Genomic DNA, 19,623 nt, shown 5'->3' with positions numbered 1-19,623 from the left:
AAAAAAGGGAAAAAAAGGAAAGAAAAAAAGACGGTGTACCCTTGCTAGGCTCACATAGCTGAATGGCTTCCATCTAGCCAGTTTAGCAGCTGCCACTTTGACATACAGCCCATGCTTTCCAAATCCACAGAGTGCTCAAATTTACCATGTGCTTGCCACAATATTCCTGCCTCATTCACGGTTGTCTATGAGGTTTAGACTCTTTATCTTGAGTTTGGAAGAGCCACTAACATCCATTGGATCACACTGCCCCTCTCCCTAATTCTGAGCCCTAAGGAGATTGAATAAAATATTCTCATGTTTTTAAAAAAACTAAATTGAAAGCTACTTAAAATGTATGAGTCAGACAATTATCTCTTTTTTTAAAAAAATATGTTTGCATTGATTTATTTTTATTGATTTATTTTTATTTATGTATTTGTATTTGTTTTTTTATTTGTTTTGTTTTGAGAGAGAGAGAAGAAGGGAAAGGGAGAGTGAGAGAAATTTACATACCCCAACCTGGGTGTGTGCCCTGACTGGGAATAGAACTGGTGACATTTCAAAGCACAGGATAATGCTCAACCAACTGAGCCACACCAGCCAGGGCCAGACAGCTATCTCTTTAATGAATATCCCTAGAAAAAAATTCAAGTAGATATAACTTTTGAAATGGAAAAGTTTTTGCTGGCCAAATGGTCCTAATATATAAAAGAGCTGGATGCCTTCAGGACCGAATAGACAACTAGTCCACCTTCCCCCACCAGCTGCTTGCCATGAGGGGAGGTGGCGGTGGGCAGGACTGGGGACTTTTGAGCAGCAGCGGTAGTGAGTTTCACGTAGCAGTAGCAATCGCGGGGTGGGAGAGTTTCACGGAGCAGTCACAGTGCGGGGGGAGCCTCGCAGAGCAGTGGCGGGGAGGGGGTCGGGGGAAGGAGTTTCGTGGAGCAGTGGCAGGGCGGGAGGAGCCTCGCGGAATAGTTGAGGGGATGCGAGCATTGCGGACTGTCCCAGGGTGGGGAACTTCACGTAGTGTCACAGGGCGGCAGAGGCCAGCATCAGAGGCCAGGGTAGGCCTAGGGACCCTAACTGCACACAATTTCATGCACGCTGAGCCTCTAGTTTTCTATATTATTTAACTTAATTTTTAAAAAATGTGTTTTTCCTCAACTAATATTCATTTGGACAATATAAAGTGTTCTCTTTAACATGAGAATTAAAGATTTAAAGATGTTAAAAATAATATCTAAATTTATACCATACATTTGCAACACACTTTCATGTACCTAGATTCATCCTATCTAATAAAAGAGTAATATTCAAATTAATCATCACTCCGCTACACCAACAAGCCATACCCACCAGCCAAACAGGAGTGAGTATGCAAATTAACCCCAACCAAGATGGCTGCGGCCACCGAGCGAGCAAGAGGGAGGCTTGGGTTTCCCTGGCGATGGAGGAAGCCAAGCTTTCCACACACCCTGGCCAGCCCAGGCCTCCACTCAAGGCTACAAAGTTTTAATTATAGAAGATAAATAAATTCCAACAGAAATGGCTGCCACCATGGAGCAAGCAGGAGGCTTGGCTCCGCTCAAGGCTACAAAGTTTCAATTGTAGAAGATAAATAAATTCCAGATACCAGGGCCTCCGCTTGGGTCGCCAGGGGGCGTGGCCAGCCTGCAAACCACCACAGGCTCCTTGCCCAGGCCACCCCATGCCCCAAGGGAACCCCCAACCTGATCCAGGACATCCTTCAGGGCAAAACAGCCAGCCCCCACCCATGCACCAGGTCTCTATCCTCCTATCTAATAAAAGAGTACCGTACTTTCCGGCATATGAGACGACTGGGTAAGATTTTCCTGGGTTAAAAGTCATTTTATACACCATAAAATACGGTATATTGGACTATATTGATGAGATTAGATATAATGGATTAGATATATTGGACTATATTGATGAGATTAGATATAATGGATTAGATATATTGGACTACTGTATTTTCTGGCATATAAAACGACTTTTGAACCCAGGAAAATCTTATACGCCCAGTCGTCTTATACGCCGGAAAATACAATAATATGCAGATTGACCATCACTCCAACACACAAGATGGCTGCCCCCATGTGGTCAAAAATGGCTGCCCCCATGTGGACACAAGATGGCCAGAAGGGGAGGGCAGTTGGGAGGGACCAGGCCTGAAAAGTAGGGCAATTGTGGGCAATCAGGCCATCAGGGGAGCATAGTTGGGAGGGACCAGGCCTGCAAGGGAGGGCAGTTGGGTGAGATCAAGCATGAAGGGGAGGGCATTAGGGGTGACCAGGCCAGCAGAGGAAGGAAGTTGGGGGTGACCAGGCCTGCAGGGAAGCACAGTTGGGGGGTATCCAGGCCTACAGGGGAGAGCAGTTGGGGGACCAGGCCTGCAGGGGAGGGCAGTTAGGGATGACTCAGCCTGCAGGGGAGGGCAGTTAGGGGCAAACAGGCTGGCTGGGGAGCAGTTAGGCATTAATCAGGCTGTCAGGGGAGTGGTTAAGGGGTGATCAGGCTGGCAGACAGAAGCAGTTAGGGGCAATCAGGTAGGCAGGTAGGCGAGCAGTTGGAAGCCAGCAGTCCTGATTGTGAGAGGGATGTCTGACTTCCCGTTTAGGCCCACCAGGATGGGGCCTAAATGGGCAGTCAGACATCCCTTGAGGGGTCCCAGATTGGAGAGGGTGCATGCTGGGCTGAGGGTAACCCCCACTCCATGCATGAATTTTGTGCACCGGGCCTCTAGTCCTTACAATAATAACCCGTCTAAGTAGGCAGGGCAGATACTATCAGGGTGAAAGGTCAGGCAAGTTGGCTTATGTCACACTGGAATCTCAGCAGAAGACAGATGGGAATGAGAAAAAAGCTATAGTGGGAGGAACTGGAATTAGGAGAAATGGCACTGGTATAGGGCAACCTCCTTGAAGGAAAACCATGGTATTGTGTAGCCTAATTTTAACCTTATAGAAAAGGTACAGAATATTGAAAATTATCTTTCCCTTGGAGTAAATCTCTATGACCTCCCTTTACCTTCCAAGTTAGGTGTGCCAGTCATTAATTCCTTGTATAATTTCTGGAAAAGGGATATGTTTATTTTCTTTTTACTATATCGTTTATTGTTTTCATGGTGTGTGTGTGTGTATGTGTGGTGGGGAGAGTTTTCTTTTTTGCCTTTAAAGAGCTATTGTTTTAGTTAATTTATTTATTTTTAAATTAAATTTATTGGTGAATAAAGTATATAGTTTTCAAGTGTGCAATTATATGATGCATCAACTGTATACTGCATTGTGTGTTCACCACCCAAAGTCAAAAACCCTTCCATCACCATATATTTGACGCCCTCTACTCCTCTTCCACCCCTTCCCTCTCATGACACCATACTGTTATCTGTATCTATGAGTTTTTGTTTGTTTTTCTTGTTTGTTTATTTGTTGCTTTCAGTTTTATAGCCCACATATAAATGAAATCATATGGTTTTTGACGTTTTCTGTCTGATTTATTTCATTTAGCATGATAGTCTCAAAATCCATCCATGTAGTCACATGTGTATGTGTTGTTGTTTTTTTTTAGCAAGCCTTTGTTTTAGACTGTGCTATTTTAGGAAGTCCTCATTTTAGGATACTCTATTTAATAGCTCAACTGAACCACAAATTTAACTAATATAGCAACATGAAAGACCCATAACAATTTCAATGGTGCTCCTTGCTTCATTTTCCAACCCTGTGGCTCAGGACATTTCTATTGATATCTCTTTTGTTGTTTTATTTTTTATTTTTATAGCTAATATGTTATCAGAGATTGTTCTTAATGGAGCAAAATTACTTTTCTCTATGCATGATTTAAGTCTATTTCATATAACCAAACCACTTTAATGCACACTTTCAGATAGCAGTTTTGTTTTTGGTTTTTTCCTGGTGGATAATTTTAAACTATTGCCAATCACTAGTACCTAAGTGGGAATGAATTTCATATAGTTTTCTTTTATTTTAAAATATATTTTTATTGATTTTAGAGAGGAAGGGAAGGGGAGAGAGAGATAGAAACATCAATGATGACTGAGAGTCCTTGATCTGCTGCCTCCTACATGACCCTTACTGGGGATTGAGCCCATAACAGGGGCATGTGCCCTGGCTGGGAACCGAACCTTGAACTCCTGGTTCATAGGTCAATGTTCAACCACTGAGCCATGCTGATTGGGCTCAGATAGTTTTCTTATGAAAATAAAAAGGGAGTGAGGAAGATGAGGAAGCTCATGAGGTCTCTAAACACCTGTGCTTTTGGAAAGCGTTTGTTAATATGACCATTGAGCAAGGAAATAGAGACCCCCCAACTAAAGGTAACTCTTACTTCTAGTTTTGACAGCCATCAGTTTGAATACATCATTTCTGTCAGGGACCATATTTTTACCATAACTTTGTCATAGCATTGTAGAAATACTCAAGAACTTCTAGGAAGTAGAAAACCATTTTTCTGTCTTAGAGATTGTATACATATACAGACTTGGGTAGAAAACAAAAGTAATTATCTTTCCATATTCAATGCAGTAAAAATAAATGAAAGACACCATCTTTAATTATTTGGGAATGTCTTGTGTAGGTGATTAGGGAAAATGATTTACCCTAACATCTTGAATTTTATATACTGTTATCATTAATAATCTCAAGAAATGTTGTAGCATAAAATTATAACAACTGGTAGAAAAAAAATTTTAGCCTATGTAGTCTAAAACATAGTTATAGCTGGCCAGCTATAACTTCTATTCATACACTACATTTAGAAAATCTACTGTAATAACATGGATTCTAGAAAGGAAAATTAATCAAGTAGCTTTTCCATATGTTATCCAATTCAATTCTAACAGTGCCTTTTATTCCAGTAAAATTGAATAGAGAAACAAAACACAATTTCTTAAATTAATCATCTTGAACCAAAGGGTATAAGTATTTAGCTACAGAAATGAAAGAAGCAAATATAATTTTGATGAAATCAATTTTTATCTCTGAAGCCACTGGGATTACTCTAGTTTTTAGACATTATTTTGACCATACCTTGCATATGATTCTACAAAGAAATCAATGCACTGTTTCTGTGTAGATGACTTGTAAAGCAGTAGAACAATGACAAGTTTGGCTAGATATATATGTCGGAATTCAGAGCTTCAATTTCTGTGTTTACAACTTTAATTTATCATAGTGGGTTTGCTAAATTTGGAATTGGATATATATTATATAAATTGATTACTGTAAAGAAAGGAGAATAATTTTGCATGACTGGGGATAGTGGGTGAATTTTTGCTAAAGTCGGAGACAAGTTTTTCTCAACCTTTTTTCTATAAACCTCTAATTTATCCATAGCTATCTGAATTGCAAGCCTAACATAGAACCTTAACACATTTACCTTATTTATCTGGTGAAAAAATCATTTGAATGTAAGAAATATTGTAGACTACTATTGTAATGACTTTAAAAAAATATTTTATTGATTTTTACAGAGAGGAAGGGAGAGGGATAGAGAGTTAGAAACATCAATGAGAGAGAAACATCAATCAGCTGCCTCCTGCACACACCCCCCACTGGGGATGTGCCTACAACCAAGTTACATGCCCTTGACTGGACTTGAACCTGGGACCCTTCAGTCTGCAGGACGATGCTCTATCTACTGAGCCAAACCAGTTAGGGATGTAATGATTATTTTGTTTGTTTGTTTGTTTGTTAGTTAACTCTCACCTGAGGATATTTTTTCCTATTGACTTTTAGGGAGAGTGGAAGGGGGTGGGGAGGAGAGAGGGAGGCAGGGAGGAAAGGAGGGAGGGAGAGAAAGAGAGAAGAGAGAGAGAGAGAGAGAGAGAGAGAGAGAGAGAGAGAGAGAGAGAGAGAGAGAGAGAAATCAATGTGAGAGAGACACATTGATTTGTTGCCTCCTGCATGCACCCCAACCGGGGCCTGGGATGAAACCTGCAATCTAGGTATATGCCCTTGACCAGGAATTGAACCTGTGACCCTCAGTCTGAGTGTTGACACTCTATTCACTGAACTACAATAGTGAGAACTATAATGAATATTTTAAACACTCTATAGAACATGGAATATATTCAATGTATATTTTAGAACATTCATTGATTCTGCAGAGGCAACATTCTAGATGTGTACACTTAAGTGCATTTAGTTAAGAAGTCCTCCAGTTTTTAGCTTATGAATATATTTTTAGTGAATGTTTTGAATCTGTGACTAGGATATTAGTTTAGTTTTTCTTTTAGCACTATAGTCATTACCTTGATTAGGAACGTCAATAAGAAGTACACTTGCATATATTTATCTGGGCATAGTGAGGAATTTACACTGAGTCATGTTTACTTCCTTCTGTCTCTTGTTTATGAGCAATGGCATGCAATTCTGTGGGGTTAGGCTATTTCCATTTACCTTTATAATCTGGAGCTGAAGAAAAATATTTTGCTCATGTTAAGCCAAATAAAAGCATCTGACTTGAAACTATGATCTTAACACCATCACTTTTAGAATACAGCCCTGCTGAGAGAAGAAAAAAAAATCAGTATTTGCCAAAACCTTCTCTAATTGCTTCTATACACAGGCTATCCTTAGTCTTGGAGATGGTCAACATGAACTAAAATCTGAACAGTAATAATTTAGCCTTTGCCTGTTTCTCAAAAGGCATTATATAAATCTAATACAGTGTCATTCTTATCAAATTGCAAATTTTGAGACTACATAATGAAACAATTCACATTTGGTAAATACCACCCTTCCTTCTCCAAACCAAACCAAGGCAAACAAAAGAACTTATCTTCCTGAATTGCTAATCCTTAACTATAAAACTAAACCTACTAATAAATGATTCTTAAAATAATTTAATACTAAACTACAACTTTAGGGTGAATATTTATATAAGCAACTTACATCAGCTATAAGGATATAGTAAAGATCTCTCAGGGCCTTGCCAAGTGTCTGCTGTATCAAATTATTTTTTTGATCCATAAGAATTTATATATTAACTAGAGGCCCGGTGCACGAAATTCGTGCATGGGGGCGGGGTGTGTCACACAGCCCAGACTGCACCCTCTCCAATCTGGGACCCCTCAAGGGATGTCCGACTACCCCTACCTGGATCGGGCCTAAACGGGCATTCGGACATCCCTCTCACAATCCAGGACTGCTGGCTCCTAACTGCTCGCCTGCCTGCCTTCCTGATTACCCCTAACCGCTTCTTCCTGCCAGCCTGATCACCCCTAACCACTCCCCTGCCAGCCTGATTGATTCCTAACTGCTCCCCTGCCAGGCTGTTTGCCCCTAATTGCCCTCCCCTGCTGGCCTGGTCACCCCTAACTGCCCTCCCCTGCAGGCTTGATCGCCCACAATTGCCCTCACTTGCAGGCCTGGTCCCTTCCAACTGCCCTCCCCTGCTGGCCATCTTGTGGTGGCCATCTTGTGTCCACATGGGGGCAGCCATCTTTGACCGCATGAGGGCAGCCATCTTGTGTGTTGGAGTGATGGTCAATTTGCATATTACTCTTTTATTAGGTAGGATAAACTATTCAAGCATTAAAATGAGATAGCACAATTGAAATTCTGATCTAAGTTTTATTGGTCCACTGAGGTAGTAAATCTACAAGCCCTAACAATAGACCTGAATTAAACGAATCCCTAAGCAATCATTTGAACAATCTAACATCTCAGAAGACTCCCAGATCCTTGTGCACAGTGCTCAACAACATCAGTCAAACAGCAGAACTACTAAACCAAAGATCCGAGGCATCTAAAACCCATTGGCTGAATTCCTATCTAGTTTCATTCCCTGCTAAATACTGCATAACCAGGAGTCCGAAGTGAGGCTTTTCCTCGCCACATGGGACAAAAGATATTGACTCTCCACTTCCTCTTTGGTTAAATACTCTCCTAAGGTTATGACTTTAAATTCTAACATGGCACTTGCTTTCCTAAGGAACCAGTGGAAGCATAAAAGAGGGGAAGGGGGGAAAAGTGTGTTTATCCAGAGACAAAAGATTTTGTAAATAATAAAATTTCTAAATTGTATTTCTGGCTTTAATCAGATGGCTATCCAGGGATGATCATAAATCATCAGAGATCTTTAGTTTTTCCCATTTAGATCTGTGCTCTTTTCTAGTTACTGTACAGAACAGATGATAATAATGACATCAAATGTATCTATACTAATACAGAGCTGATATGCTAATGGTCAGGACACCATAACGGGTAATGACCAGGTCATTAGCATATTAGCTGGGGTGTTGCTTCAGAGATGGGGTGGAAGCGGGGAGGCGCCCGGAGGAGGCAGGACCATCCCGTGCCGGGGAGGGCAGGGGTGAGAGCCCATAGCGCCCCCCTCACCAGTCCTTCGCCACCCACAGCTCGCACTCTGAGTGCCCCGCGGCCCACCTGCCAGGGGAAGGAGCACAGCCCAGCAGACGGGAGGCTTCCACACTCTCCTCTGGCGCCATGACAGGAAGGAGCCACCATGTTGCTCCAGAGACAGGGCAGAAGCAGGGAGGTGCCCAGAGAAGGCGGGACCAGCCCCGGGCGACTCGAGGGACTGAGGGCGGGGCTTGAAACAGCCAGAGAAGGCCAAAGGGTTTGGGGGCTGGGCCAGGCATGCTGGAGCTCTGCGTGGAGAGGTTCGGGTGTCAAGGCAGGGCGGCGGGTGGGTGGGCGGAGCGACGCAAATATGAGCACTGGGCTCCTAGTATTTAATGTTAACCTACAGTGAGAATCTTTCACTTTATCTCTCCAAAAGCAAGTTGTTGCCCTCCTCCCCCCTTTACCGGATATTTGCTTACACCATTATCTATAAAAATTCTGAAATTGTTGTGGCCTGCTTGTAAAATATTTTCAAATTACTTATGCAACCTCTTAAGTGTATAATGCAGGGAAAATGTAAACATATGATGCTTTTAAAAGTATTTGGTCACAAATGCCACTCATTGCAATAGCTGTAAGTATTTAAAAGGAGATAGAGACTCTTATAAACTCCTAAAACATTTAAAAATAATTTCTACTTAACTATTCCTTTTTATTTTTTAGGGATTAAACAATGTTATTGCTGTAGACTTTGATTACAGAGAAGAATTCATCTACTGGATTGATTCCAGCCGACCCAATGGCAGCCGCATAAATAGAATGTGTTTAAATGGAAGTGATATTAAGGTACCTAAACATTACAACAATGGGATTATTGGATATTTTATTAGCGTGGTTGAATTAAATAGAAAATGTTATTTGAAGGTAATGGTACAACTCATAGAATATATTAGATTGGTTTGCATTTCACATTTTATAATGTAAATTAATACATAGTTTAAATGTGAAATATGATCCTTTTATTATTATATTTCATTATAATGCTATTACTTGAAATAAGGTAAAATCAAATTGAATAAATAAAATTTAGATCCTTATTCACAACCTTAGAAAATGTGATGGATGGTTCCAGCTTGAATGATTAGTGCCTTAGATTCAATTGTGTTAATTTATATAAAAGAAAAAGTTGAGACAGTATTTGTAATTGAAAAATATTAATTATTCAATTATAGATTAAAATTATAGCACTATTAAAATTAACCTACTATAGATGGAAATAATTGAATGCATTTGTATAAAATTAAATGTTCTGATTAGACAGCATCATAATTAAATACTTGTCACCTTCTAGATATGAGATATTTGGTTCCATTTCTGTGTTATCTCAGGTTTTAAAATAAAATTATTTAAATACTTTAAATTATGTCATAACATAGGGTTACAAAATGCATATTTCTTCCTTTGGGATTAATAATTCACTGATTTTAATTTTAATGGTCATACATGACAATTTTCCAATTTGGAATTTGGAGAAAGAAGAAAAGATGTTGTACAATTCAGTATTGTAGGTTGATATTATTAAATGCTGAAAATGTTCATGTTGTCACTTTATATCTTTACTATTTGTGGTTATTGGGAAAGGATAACTATAAAAATTCAATGTTTTTTTTGTCTCTAACTATGTTACTATTGGTTTCTATGCAGCCCCATGTTTCAATTGCTTCTTTCATTCAGTCCTCAAAGCACGAAAAACTCAAAAATAGTGCTCATATATTTTAAGAATTTTGTATTATTTTATATGTGTCATATTTGTATATAAAATCTTATTATATTTGATATTGAGATGGGTTAGAATTGAGCACAATAGTTGTATGAGAATAATTTCCCTTTGGTTATGTTGGGTTCTCCCTTGCATTTTTTTTCCATTCCTGTAGTAGAGCATTTACATAGGGCAACAGCAGTTGGGGGAATGGTAACTGCTATTGATATCTCCCCTAGAACCTGTTAAAGATAAATTTCAATAATTTTTATATGTGTATGTCTTTGTGACAGATTTTTTTTGCCCCAAATTTTAAGAGTACAAATAGACTAAAATGAAAATGTGATCAATAATTATGCGTCTGTCCAATAGCTGTTTTTAAATTTGAGCATTTCTTTCTTAAAACCGCATGTAATTTCTGGGGGCCTAATTACATATTAGGTAATTTCTCACAAACGAGTAAGTCATTTTATTAGGATAAATTGTTCAGTTTCATGCCTATGTAAATTTTATTTCTAATGTTTAAATAGAATTCTATTATCTCTGTAAAAATCAAGAAGAAATGTTCAGTTCTTATTCTAGGCATTTACACTGTTAACTGTTTAAATTCTTATTTTGTTAGGTAGTGCATAACACAGCTGTCCCCAATGCACTTGCTGTTGATTGGATTGGAAAAAATCTCTATTGGTCTGACACAGAGAAAAGGATCATTGAAGTATCCAAAGTCAATGGATTATACCCTACTATACTCGTTAGCAAAAAGCTGAAGTTTCCCAGGGACCTGTCTTTAGATCCACGAGCTGGGTTTGTAACAAACATTGAAAATCTTAAATTAAGAATTAAGACTGTGGATTACAGTTAATGTGACAAATCCTGTTCTGTGTGTTTTAACGTGGAAACCAATGTAAAGTGTGAATGTGTAGAAATCTTTACTGAGGACTCAAAAATAGAAATGTGACTATCAGTGACATAAAAAATTAAAGTTATGGTATTTTACAGCAAGTATATTTTAAAGTTCTAAACAAAAGTCTTTCTAACTAATCAATAAATGTATTGTGGAAATGCAGAAAACTTATAGATTGATTTTAATGCCTTTAAATCTTGGAGGAAAGGCAAATGAAGAGCAAATTCTTGGATCACATTTTGTGTCTATGTGGTAGTCACAAATGTGGCTGATAACATTTCTGTATCATTTTAGAGCAGGAGACATAATTAGTTTCCATGGATAATAAACAACAAGGTGCATTTTACATACATTCAAAAGAAATAGCACAGTGAGAATATCAGGAAAGATTCATATTGGAGCTGTGTTTCATTTGCATGTCATTGTGAGAATGGAGAAGAGGTCATCAAAAAGGTCAAGGACAGTAGGCTGGAGATTGCAGATGAGAGATGAACACATATTAAGGTGTCAAAGCTGTCTGGTGTATGTTTGCTTAAATTCCATAGATTATGACCGTTTACTTTCAACTATGTTGTTTTGGTAAGTAGAGAAGGCATATCTTTCTATTGTTCTTTGCACTGTAATTTAGAGTGATTACATACTCCAAAATGATCTCTGTAGAAGTTCAACCTACTCAACACACTTTCTAAAGAAAGAATTTTAGAGAATAATTTGATGTTTTAAAATGGTACACTATAGTGCTCTTAATTTTTTGCCACCTAAATTAATTTCAAATATGTTTCACCAAATCATTGCTTTTATCATATCATATGCAACAATTCAATGTTGCTTCTTGCTAATATATTGACTCTGTGTTTTGGTCCCTTATATTTGCAATTGGCAGAGTAGTCATGTCATAGTATATTTTACAGCTTAATTTTAAACATTATTTTGGGTAAAAGCAGTACCTAATAGATAACCCTTCTACTATAAATATTGTTCTATTTCCAAAGTAATGTGCAAGTGTTAACTTTTCACTATATAATTATGTAACAATTTTGTTACTTTTTAAATATTTTCTTTAACATGGCAATATACATTTCAAGAGTGTAAATTCTATTTTAACTGAGAGTCATGAGAAACTGTTTCTACATGAGTTTCAATATATTATGTCCAGATGTACTAAGTTTGGTTACCATCATCATTCATTCATAAGAATGTAAATAATTTAATTCCTTTTATATTTTCTGAGAAGGTATTTATTTTACTGTGTCCAAACCATTGTCCCTTTCTTCAAAGTTAATATAGCTGGCTTAGCTTCTCATTTTATACCATTCAAGATGCCTCATTTTCTAAATGAAAAAACATTACCTGTGGGTAACAGTAGTCTTATGGAATTTCCTAGTTATAAATCAAAAACTGAATCCAGTTTTGTTTTATTTTGCCCAGATCCCAGTTATTACCACATAAACTAAAAACAGTCATAAGTTATCATCAACATAAACCCAACCATCAAAAGTGTCATTTTAAAAAGTGAAGTATTGAATTATTGTAGAGATTATGAGAGACTCCCTTGATTTCCTTTTTTGATAATATTTGGGTTCTGATATGGATATGCCATATTATAACCAAAGAAACAGATAAAAAATTGAAGTTTTTATGAAACAGTGAAAGCCACCTATTCTAACAGATAAAATGTAATGACACCTTTTCGTTCATGCTGTTTTCCTAGCTCCCCTGAGGGAGACAGTAGGGCAACCTGGATTTTAGCTTTTATGGGGTGAGCTTCAGGCTGAAAAGCCATAAATGTCCCCAATATTGTGCAATCCTGCTTCCAAAACGGCAGCTGAAATGATAAGGTTATTTCATAAAAAGTGCAATTGAATCTTTCTGCATCAGATTACCATTGTTATTTGCATACATTTTGAAGATTCCAACAGTACTGACCTCTGTTTCCTTGAGAAGTGAGATTTCTGTCCTGATATTCAGTGAGGAATTGGGCAAGGCTTTGTTTAGGGAGGATAAGGATTATGGCACTAGTGTAATGAAGCATTAAACATATAAGAAGCAGTTTGTGGTCATTTTTATCTTTTGATAATAGTATGCCAGTTGTCACATATCAATTTGGATATGGTGATTACTAAGAGTAGAAAAGAGCTACAAGTAGATAGACCATCTTCTTGGTTGTTATATTTAAATTCATCCAAAATTCAATTTTTCTAATACTTTTGTTATCTGCTTTACTTTGGGAATCAGCATACTAAATTATCATAAATTTGTGGTAATAAAAATTATTTACATTCAATATTTATAAAAGTCATTAGTGTAATATTTATATTTTGTACTAATTTATACTTTTATTTAAAAAATATTAATATTTTAAAGTAGAATAGAAAACATAATTAATGTTAAAACTTTGCTGAGCATAATTTTATCTTTTTGGATGATTAAGATGCCAATTCATCTAATCTAATAAAAGAGTAATATGCAAATTAACCATCACTCTGCTACACCCACAAGCCACGCCCACAAGCCAATCAGGAGTGAATATGCAAATAAACCCAAACAAGATGGCTATGGCCACAGAGAGCAGGAGGGAGGCTTGGGTTTCCCGGACAATGAAGGAAACCAAGCTTTCCACCTGCCCTTGCCAGCCTAGGCCTCCACTCTAGGCTACAAAGTTTCAATGATAGAAGATACATAAATCCAAACAGAAATGGCGGCAGCCACTGAGCTGGAAAGAGCAGGAGGCTAGGGTTGCCCCCGGCGATGGAGGAAGCCAAGCTTTCCACACACCCTGGCTGGCCCAGGCCTCCACTCAAGGCTACAAAGTTTCAATGATAGAAGATACATAAATCCCAATAGAAATGGCTGCTGCAATGGAGCAAGCAGAAGGCTTGGCTCCGCTCCAGGCTACAAAGTTTCAATTGTAGAAGATAAATAAATCCCAGATACCAGGGCCTCCGCTTGGGTCGCCAGGGGGCATGGCCGGCCTGCAAACCACCACAGGCCCCTCTCCCAGGCCACCCCACGCCCCAAGGGAACCCACACCCTGATCCGGGACATCCTTTAAGTCAGGGGACCTCAAACTTTTTAAACAGGAGGCCAGTTTGCTGTCCCTCAGACTATTGGAGAGCCAGACTATAGTTTAAAAAAAACTATGAACAAATTCCTATGCACACTGCACATATCTTATTTTGAAGTAAAAAAACAAAACGGCAAAAACACCCGCATGTGGCCCACGGGCCGTAGTTTGAGGACGCCTGCTTTAAGGCAAACCAGCCGGCCCCCACCAGTGCACCAGGCCTCTATCCTATCTAATAAAAGAGTAATATGCAGATTGACCATCACTCCAACACACAAGATGGCTGCCCCCATGTGGTCAAAGATCATGCTCCCATGTGGACACAAGATGGCCACCGCAAGATGGCCAGCAGGAGAGGGCAGTTGGGAGGGACCAGGCCTGCAAGGGAGGGCAGTTGGGGGCAATCATGCCTTCAGGGGAGGGCAGTTAGGGATGACCAGACCTGCAGGGGAGGGCAGTTAGGGGCAAACAGGCTGGCAGGGGAGCAATTAGGCATCAATCATGCTGTCAGGGGAGTGGTTAGGGGGTGATCAGGCTGGCAGGCAGAAGTGGTTAGGGGCAGTTGGGTGCCAGCAGTCCTGGATTGGAGAGGGTGCAGGCTGGGCTGAGGCACACCCCCCACCCCCTGTGCACGAATTTTGTGTACCGGGACTCTAGTGTTATAATAACAAAAGACCCTCATGATCGACATTAAAGTGAATGTGTGATAGTCCTGATTAGCAGAAAATAAATTTTCTACTCACTAATTTTTTCAACACTTATTTCTTTAGCATTTAGTGTATATATAGCACTATAGTAGGAACATAAAGATAAAAGGCACCTATCTCCAATTATTTTACTGTCCAGTGGGTAGGCAGATGAGTAAATAATTAGAATACAATCCAATAATTGTAAGATAGAGAAAACAGAACATGAGATCAGAGACAGCTTCATAGACAAAACGGGTAGAGTAAGAATTAGGTAATGAGATGCACTCCAGAGCAGGAGGCATTTCAAGAAAAAAGAACAAGCTCTATGAGAAAGCAAAGACACACACAGAATATGACACAGTGGGAAGAACTCATATGTTTGGAATGAAGTAATTATAAATAACTGTGGAACTGTTATACCAGTTCACTTTACTGACTAAGGAAGAGCTAGGAATATATCAAAACAACAGCAGCAAAACAAACAAAATAAGCAAGCCTTTCTGGCTTGGGAAAACAGGTAAATAGAAAAATAATTTCTCCAGATGGGTTTGTAGACCTATTCAGATTGCAAGTTCTGATCTACACTAATAAAAGAATAAAATGCAAATTAATGGTACCTTCGTGACGCCCATTAGCCAATCAGGAGTGAGTATGCAAATTAACCCAACAAAGATGGTGAGTTAATTTTCATACACAGGCACCGAGTGGCCAGGGGTGGGGCGGGACACTTGTGTCATTGCCATGGCAATGACACAGTCGTTCCACACCGCCCCAGCCACACCAGGCGTCTCTGCAGCGTGGGAAGTCAGAAAGGCGGCTCTGGGCTGGAGCAAAGGCTGTGCTAGCAGCCAGGGGAAGGAAGGCCCATTCTTGCATGAATCTTTGTGCATTGGGCCTCTAGTACTTCAATAATGAGGATGAAGATTACTACCACTTAATAAAATTTTATGAATTAGAAAGTTATCCCTCCCTTTTATATTTTATGTGATTGTACTATTTACTCAGAGTCTCTTAGAAAGAGGATAATTTTTACTATTATCCTTAGAGTACAGATTAGAACATTCAACCTCGAAATGTACAAGTGACTTTATCAGGATTATTTAGGTAGTAAGATATTAAAATCCCCATTTTAATATATTTTCTTTATTATATGACACTAGAGTTTCCAGTAACAAAATAATCTTGGATCATGAGCATGATTTTTGAAGAGCCATCCAAATAAGAGATTTAAAAAAAAAATATATATATATACCATACTTTTTTCCTTTTTCCATTTTAACAATTAGCCTTTCTACAAAACTTTAAATATAGATAATAAGAGTTTTTTGGAAATAAAGAAAACTGCCTAAATCATTATAATCATGCTTTATTTTTAAAGTATATTATTTATTTATTTTTCTTTCCTGATATTCTTTCTTTCTAGAATGCCCTTCTTCTTTTTCTCCAGTTGGAATACCTTTCCATTTTTCAAGCAAGAGCAGACAATATCACTACTTCTGTGAAACATCCCCTAACTGTGCTTAAGTAGACACCATATTTTGAACACATTACATTATACAATTGTTTTATTTATTTTTAACTACTTATTTATTTTTATTGCAGTATAATTGGCATATGCCAATTAGTTTCAGGTGTACATATGACTATTATTGGTGTATATGTTTATGTATCTAGAAAGTGAGTTCCATTAGCATAACAGCCATGGTTTAATTTTAGTTTGCACCTAACACAGGGGTTGCTAAACTTATTGTTGAAGGAAATAATAAATAGTCAACTGGACATACACAGCACATAGGTTATAGATCCAGGGACCTTGTATGTACAAACCAATATATTGGTATATAAATAACCTGCATTTTTCAAAGAAAAGTGTCATAAGAAATCTTTTGTTGTGAGGAAATGAAAAGCATACCAGGAATGAAAATTGTTTCAGATTTCTATGGGGAACACAGAAATATTTTATTAAATTAAACAGTCACATAAAAAACTCCACATTTTTTCCACCAAGTTTTAAACCTCTATTTTCATATTTAGGCAAAAACAAAAAGGAATGAGTATTAGCAGTTAGCAGCTGTGCGGTCACTGCAGGTTGCCCAGGACCAAACCAGAGAGAGTCGGACCTGCATTACCACCATTTGTCCACCATCCAGAACTGAAATGTCATTGCTGACATGTACACATAAGGAACCGTTTGACATTGAAATTGGGTCTCAAAAGAACTCTTGGCCCAGAAAGAAACTCATTACAGACTGATTCATTTGCCTGTCAGCATAACCATTATTGCTTGTCTCATTTTCGGTTCTTATAAGTGTATTTCTAATAGCACATGATCTCACTCATCTAGGGGAAATGATGAACAACATAGACTGATGAACAAGAACAGACCCAGAAACAAGGAGGCATGGATCAGACTGTCGGGCCTCAGAGGGAGGGTAGGGGAGGGTGGGGATAAAGGGGAGAGATCAACCAAAGGACTTGTGTGCAAGCATATGAGCCTAACCAGTGGTTAAGGACAACAGGGGTGTGGGGGCATGCGTGGGAGGGGTGTGGGATGGGAATGGGGGGATGAGGACAAATATGTGATACCTTAATCAATAAAGAAATTAAAAAAAAAAACCTTAATTTTATAATTCAAAATTAGAAAAAAGAAGTAGCTGGAAGAAACTTCTCTGAATGTATTCCCCAAATCAGAAAAAAAATAAACATTGAGAGAATATTTCTATCTAATTTATTTTAAAGAAACATAAAATATTACATTAAACTATAAAAAACATCCTCAGGAATCACAGAAGCCTGTTGTTATGGTTACAAGTAGATGTTCTTTTGTATATTTACACTTAGTAATAACTTACAGAATAGATATTATTTGAGGATCAGATTTTTCAGATGTAATCTTAGGTAAATATTAGATAATATTTGGTTGAAATTTAGAACTCTCCTTTTGATATTTTCACTGAAGTTTTAATTTTCAGCTTTAATTATTTACAACAAATATCGTCCTTAGGTAATTTTTAAGAGGTTGCATTTCAGATGTTAAAATTACCAGTATGTCTGGTACAGAGAAACTTGAAACAAACATATATTAATGAGGGGTTAACTATAGAAAAGAAAGTGAAATTAGGTATCAAAAGTTAGCTACCCATAAGGAGAGAGACACAAGAAATCCCATGTTTATTAAGGCCCATTCATACCTGAGTATAGTTGAACTAATACTTTTCTTGAGTGGATGGGAATGCTTTCATAATAGTCTTTTGGTTGATGAGAAAGTAGACTACTAATGTAATAACACACATAAAATTCAGGCAAATCATGTAATAACATACATACAATCCAGATCTAGCAAGTAACCATCTATCTATACTAATAAAAGGGTAATATGCAAATTATTCATGATGCCCTCACAGTAACAACCGAACAGCAGGCTGCGTGGGGCAACCAGGCTGGCAGGGGAGGCAATGAAGGGTGACCAGGTTGGCAGAAGGCGGTTGTGAGGGGCAACCAGGCCAGCAGAGTGGGGCAGTTGGGGGCAACCAGACCTGCAGGGGGCACTAATGGGTGACCAGGCTGTGAGGGGGGCAGCCTGGTCACCCATTAGTGCCCCCATGGGTAGACCATTAGGGGCGATCAGGCTGGCAGGCAGAGGCAGTTGGGGGTGATCAGGATGGCAGGGGGGCCAGTTAGAGGTGATCAGGCAGGCAGGCAGGTGAGCAGTTAGGAGCCAGCACTACTGGATTATGAGAGGAATGTCCAACTGCTGGATTCAGCCAAATCCCTGGGATTGGGCCCAAACTGGCCGTCTGATATCTCCCGAGGGGTACCGGATTGTAGAGGTTTCAGGCTGGGCTGAGGGGACTCCCTCCCCCCGTGCATGAACTTTTTGCACTGGGCCTCTAGTAGTATAAAAAAGGCTAATTGATCAACTGACTGACTGACAAGCTGACCGGCCGGTAGGTATGATGTGCACTGACCACCAGGGGCAGGCATTCAACACAGGAGCTGCTGAGTGACAGCAACTTTGCAGAGTGCCCTCTCTCACTCTGGGACCCCTCGGGAATGTCAGACTGCTGGTTTCTGCCCAACCCTTGCAGGCCAGGCTGAGGGTCCCCACCTGCCGGAGGGACCCTGATCACTCTGCAGATGCCTTTCAAGCCCCGGCGCTGCCCCAGGTGCGGGCTGGCCAGGGAGGGACCACAGGAGGTTGGCTCCAAGGCTTGTCTGGCCCATCTCGCCCAGTCTGACCCTGCTGGCCACCTTCTAATTAATTTCCTTTCCATGTGCAGGAATCCGTGCACCGGACCTCTAGTTATTAATATATTGTTAAACCAAAAAATGTATTACTGCATATGGTGTATATCTAATGCAGATAAAATAATATAGCTAATATTTGCTGAACACTTAGTCCATGCTTACCAGTATTCTGAGTTTGTTCCTTATATTCTCTCATTTAATCCATACAGTGTACTGTGAGGAGAAATCGTTATTATCCTTTTTAAACATATGAGTAAGTCCAGGCTAAGGGAGGCTAATTAAAGTGCCCAGGTTCACATAACTAGTAATGAGTAAATCTGGAATTACAACCCAAGTAATTTGTTTCTAAAGCTTATTTGCTTAAAACTCTAAATAGTGCTCTCAGGAAAGAAAGAAAAAAACCTAGTCTATAAATCTAGCAACCTGAGTTCTGTTCCAACTGTATCACTATCATAATGGACTAGGACAAAACAAATATTCTTTTATGGTCTCAATTTAGAAGTAAAATGAATGCTTTAAGCAAGGTGATATTCAAGACCTGTTGCACCATTATAATCTTTAATTAAGTTATACTTTGTTCTAAAATATGAAAGATATAAATATCATTGTTATTAAAGAATTCATAA

The 19,623-nt window shown here is 38.9% G+C and overlaps 1 protein-coding gene across 1 annotated transcript in view; it reads left to right on the top strand.

The window, feature by feature from the left end:
* Positions 1-19,623, top strand: part of LRP1B (LDL receptor related protein 1B) — a 1,704,605-nt gene that overhangs the window by 1,461,426 nt on the left and 223,556 nt on the right. The window contains exons 58-59 of the mRNA XM_054723549.1: positions 9,057-9,179; positions 10,715-10,896. Of these exons, the coding sequence (XP_054579524.1) occupies positions 9,057-9,179; positions 10,715-10,896 (305 nt within the window). The remainder of the gene's footprint in view (positions 1-9,056; positions 9,180-10,714; positions 10,897-19,623) is intronic.

This window comes from Eptesicus fuscus, chromosome 11 (assembly GCF_027574615.1).
Source record: "Eptesicus fuscus isolate TK198812 chromosome 11, DD_ASM_mEF_20220401, whole genome shotgun sequence".
Classification (NCBI taxonomy): Eukaryota; Metazoa; Chordata; class Mammalia; order Chiroptera; family Vespertilionidae; genus Eptesicus; species Eptesicus fuscus.
Note: the sequence above shows the minus strand (reverse complement) of the source record. Positions and strands in the feature narration are given on the sequence as shown.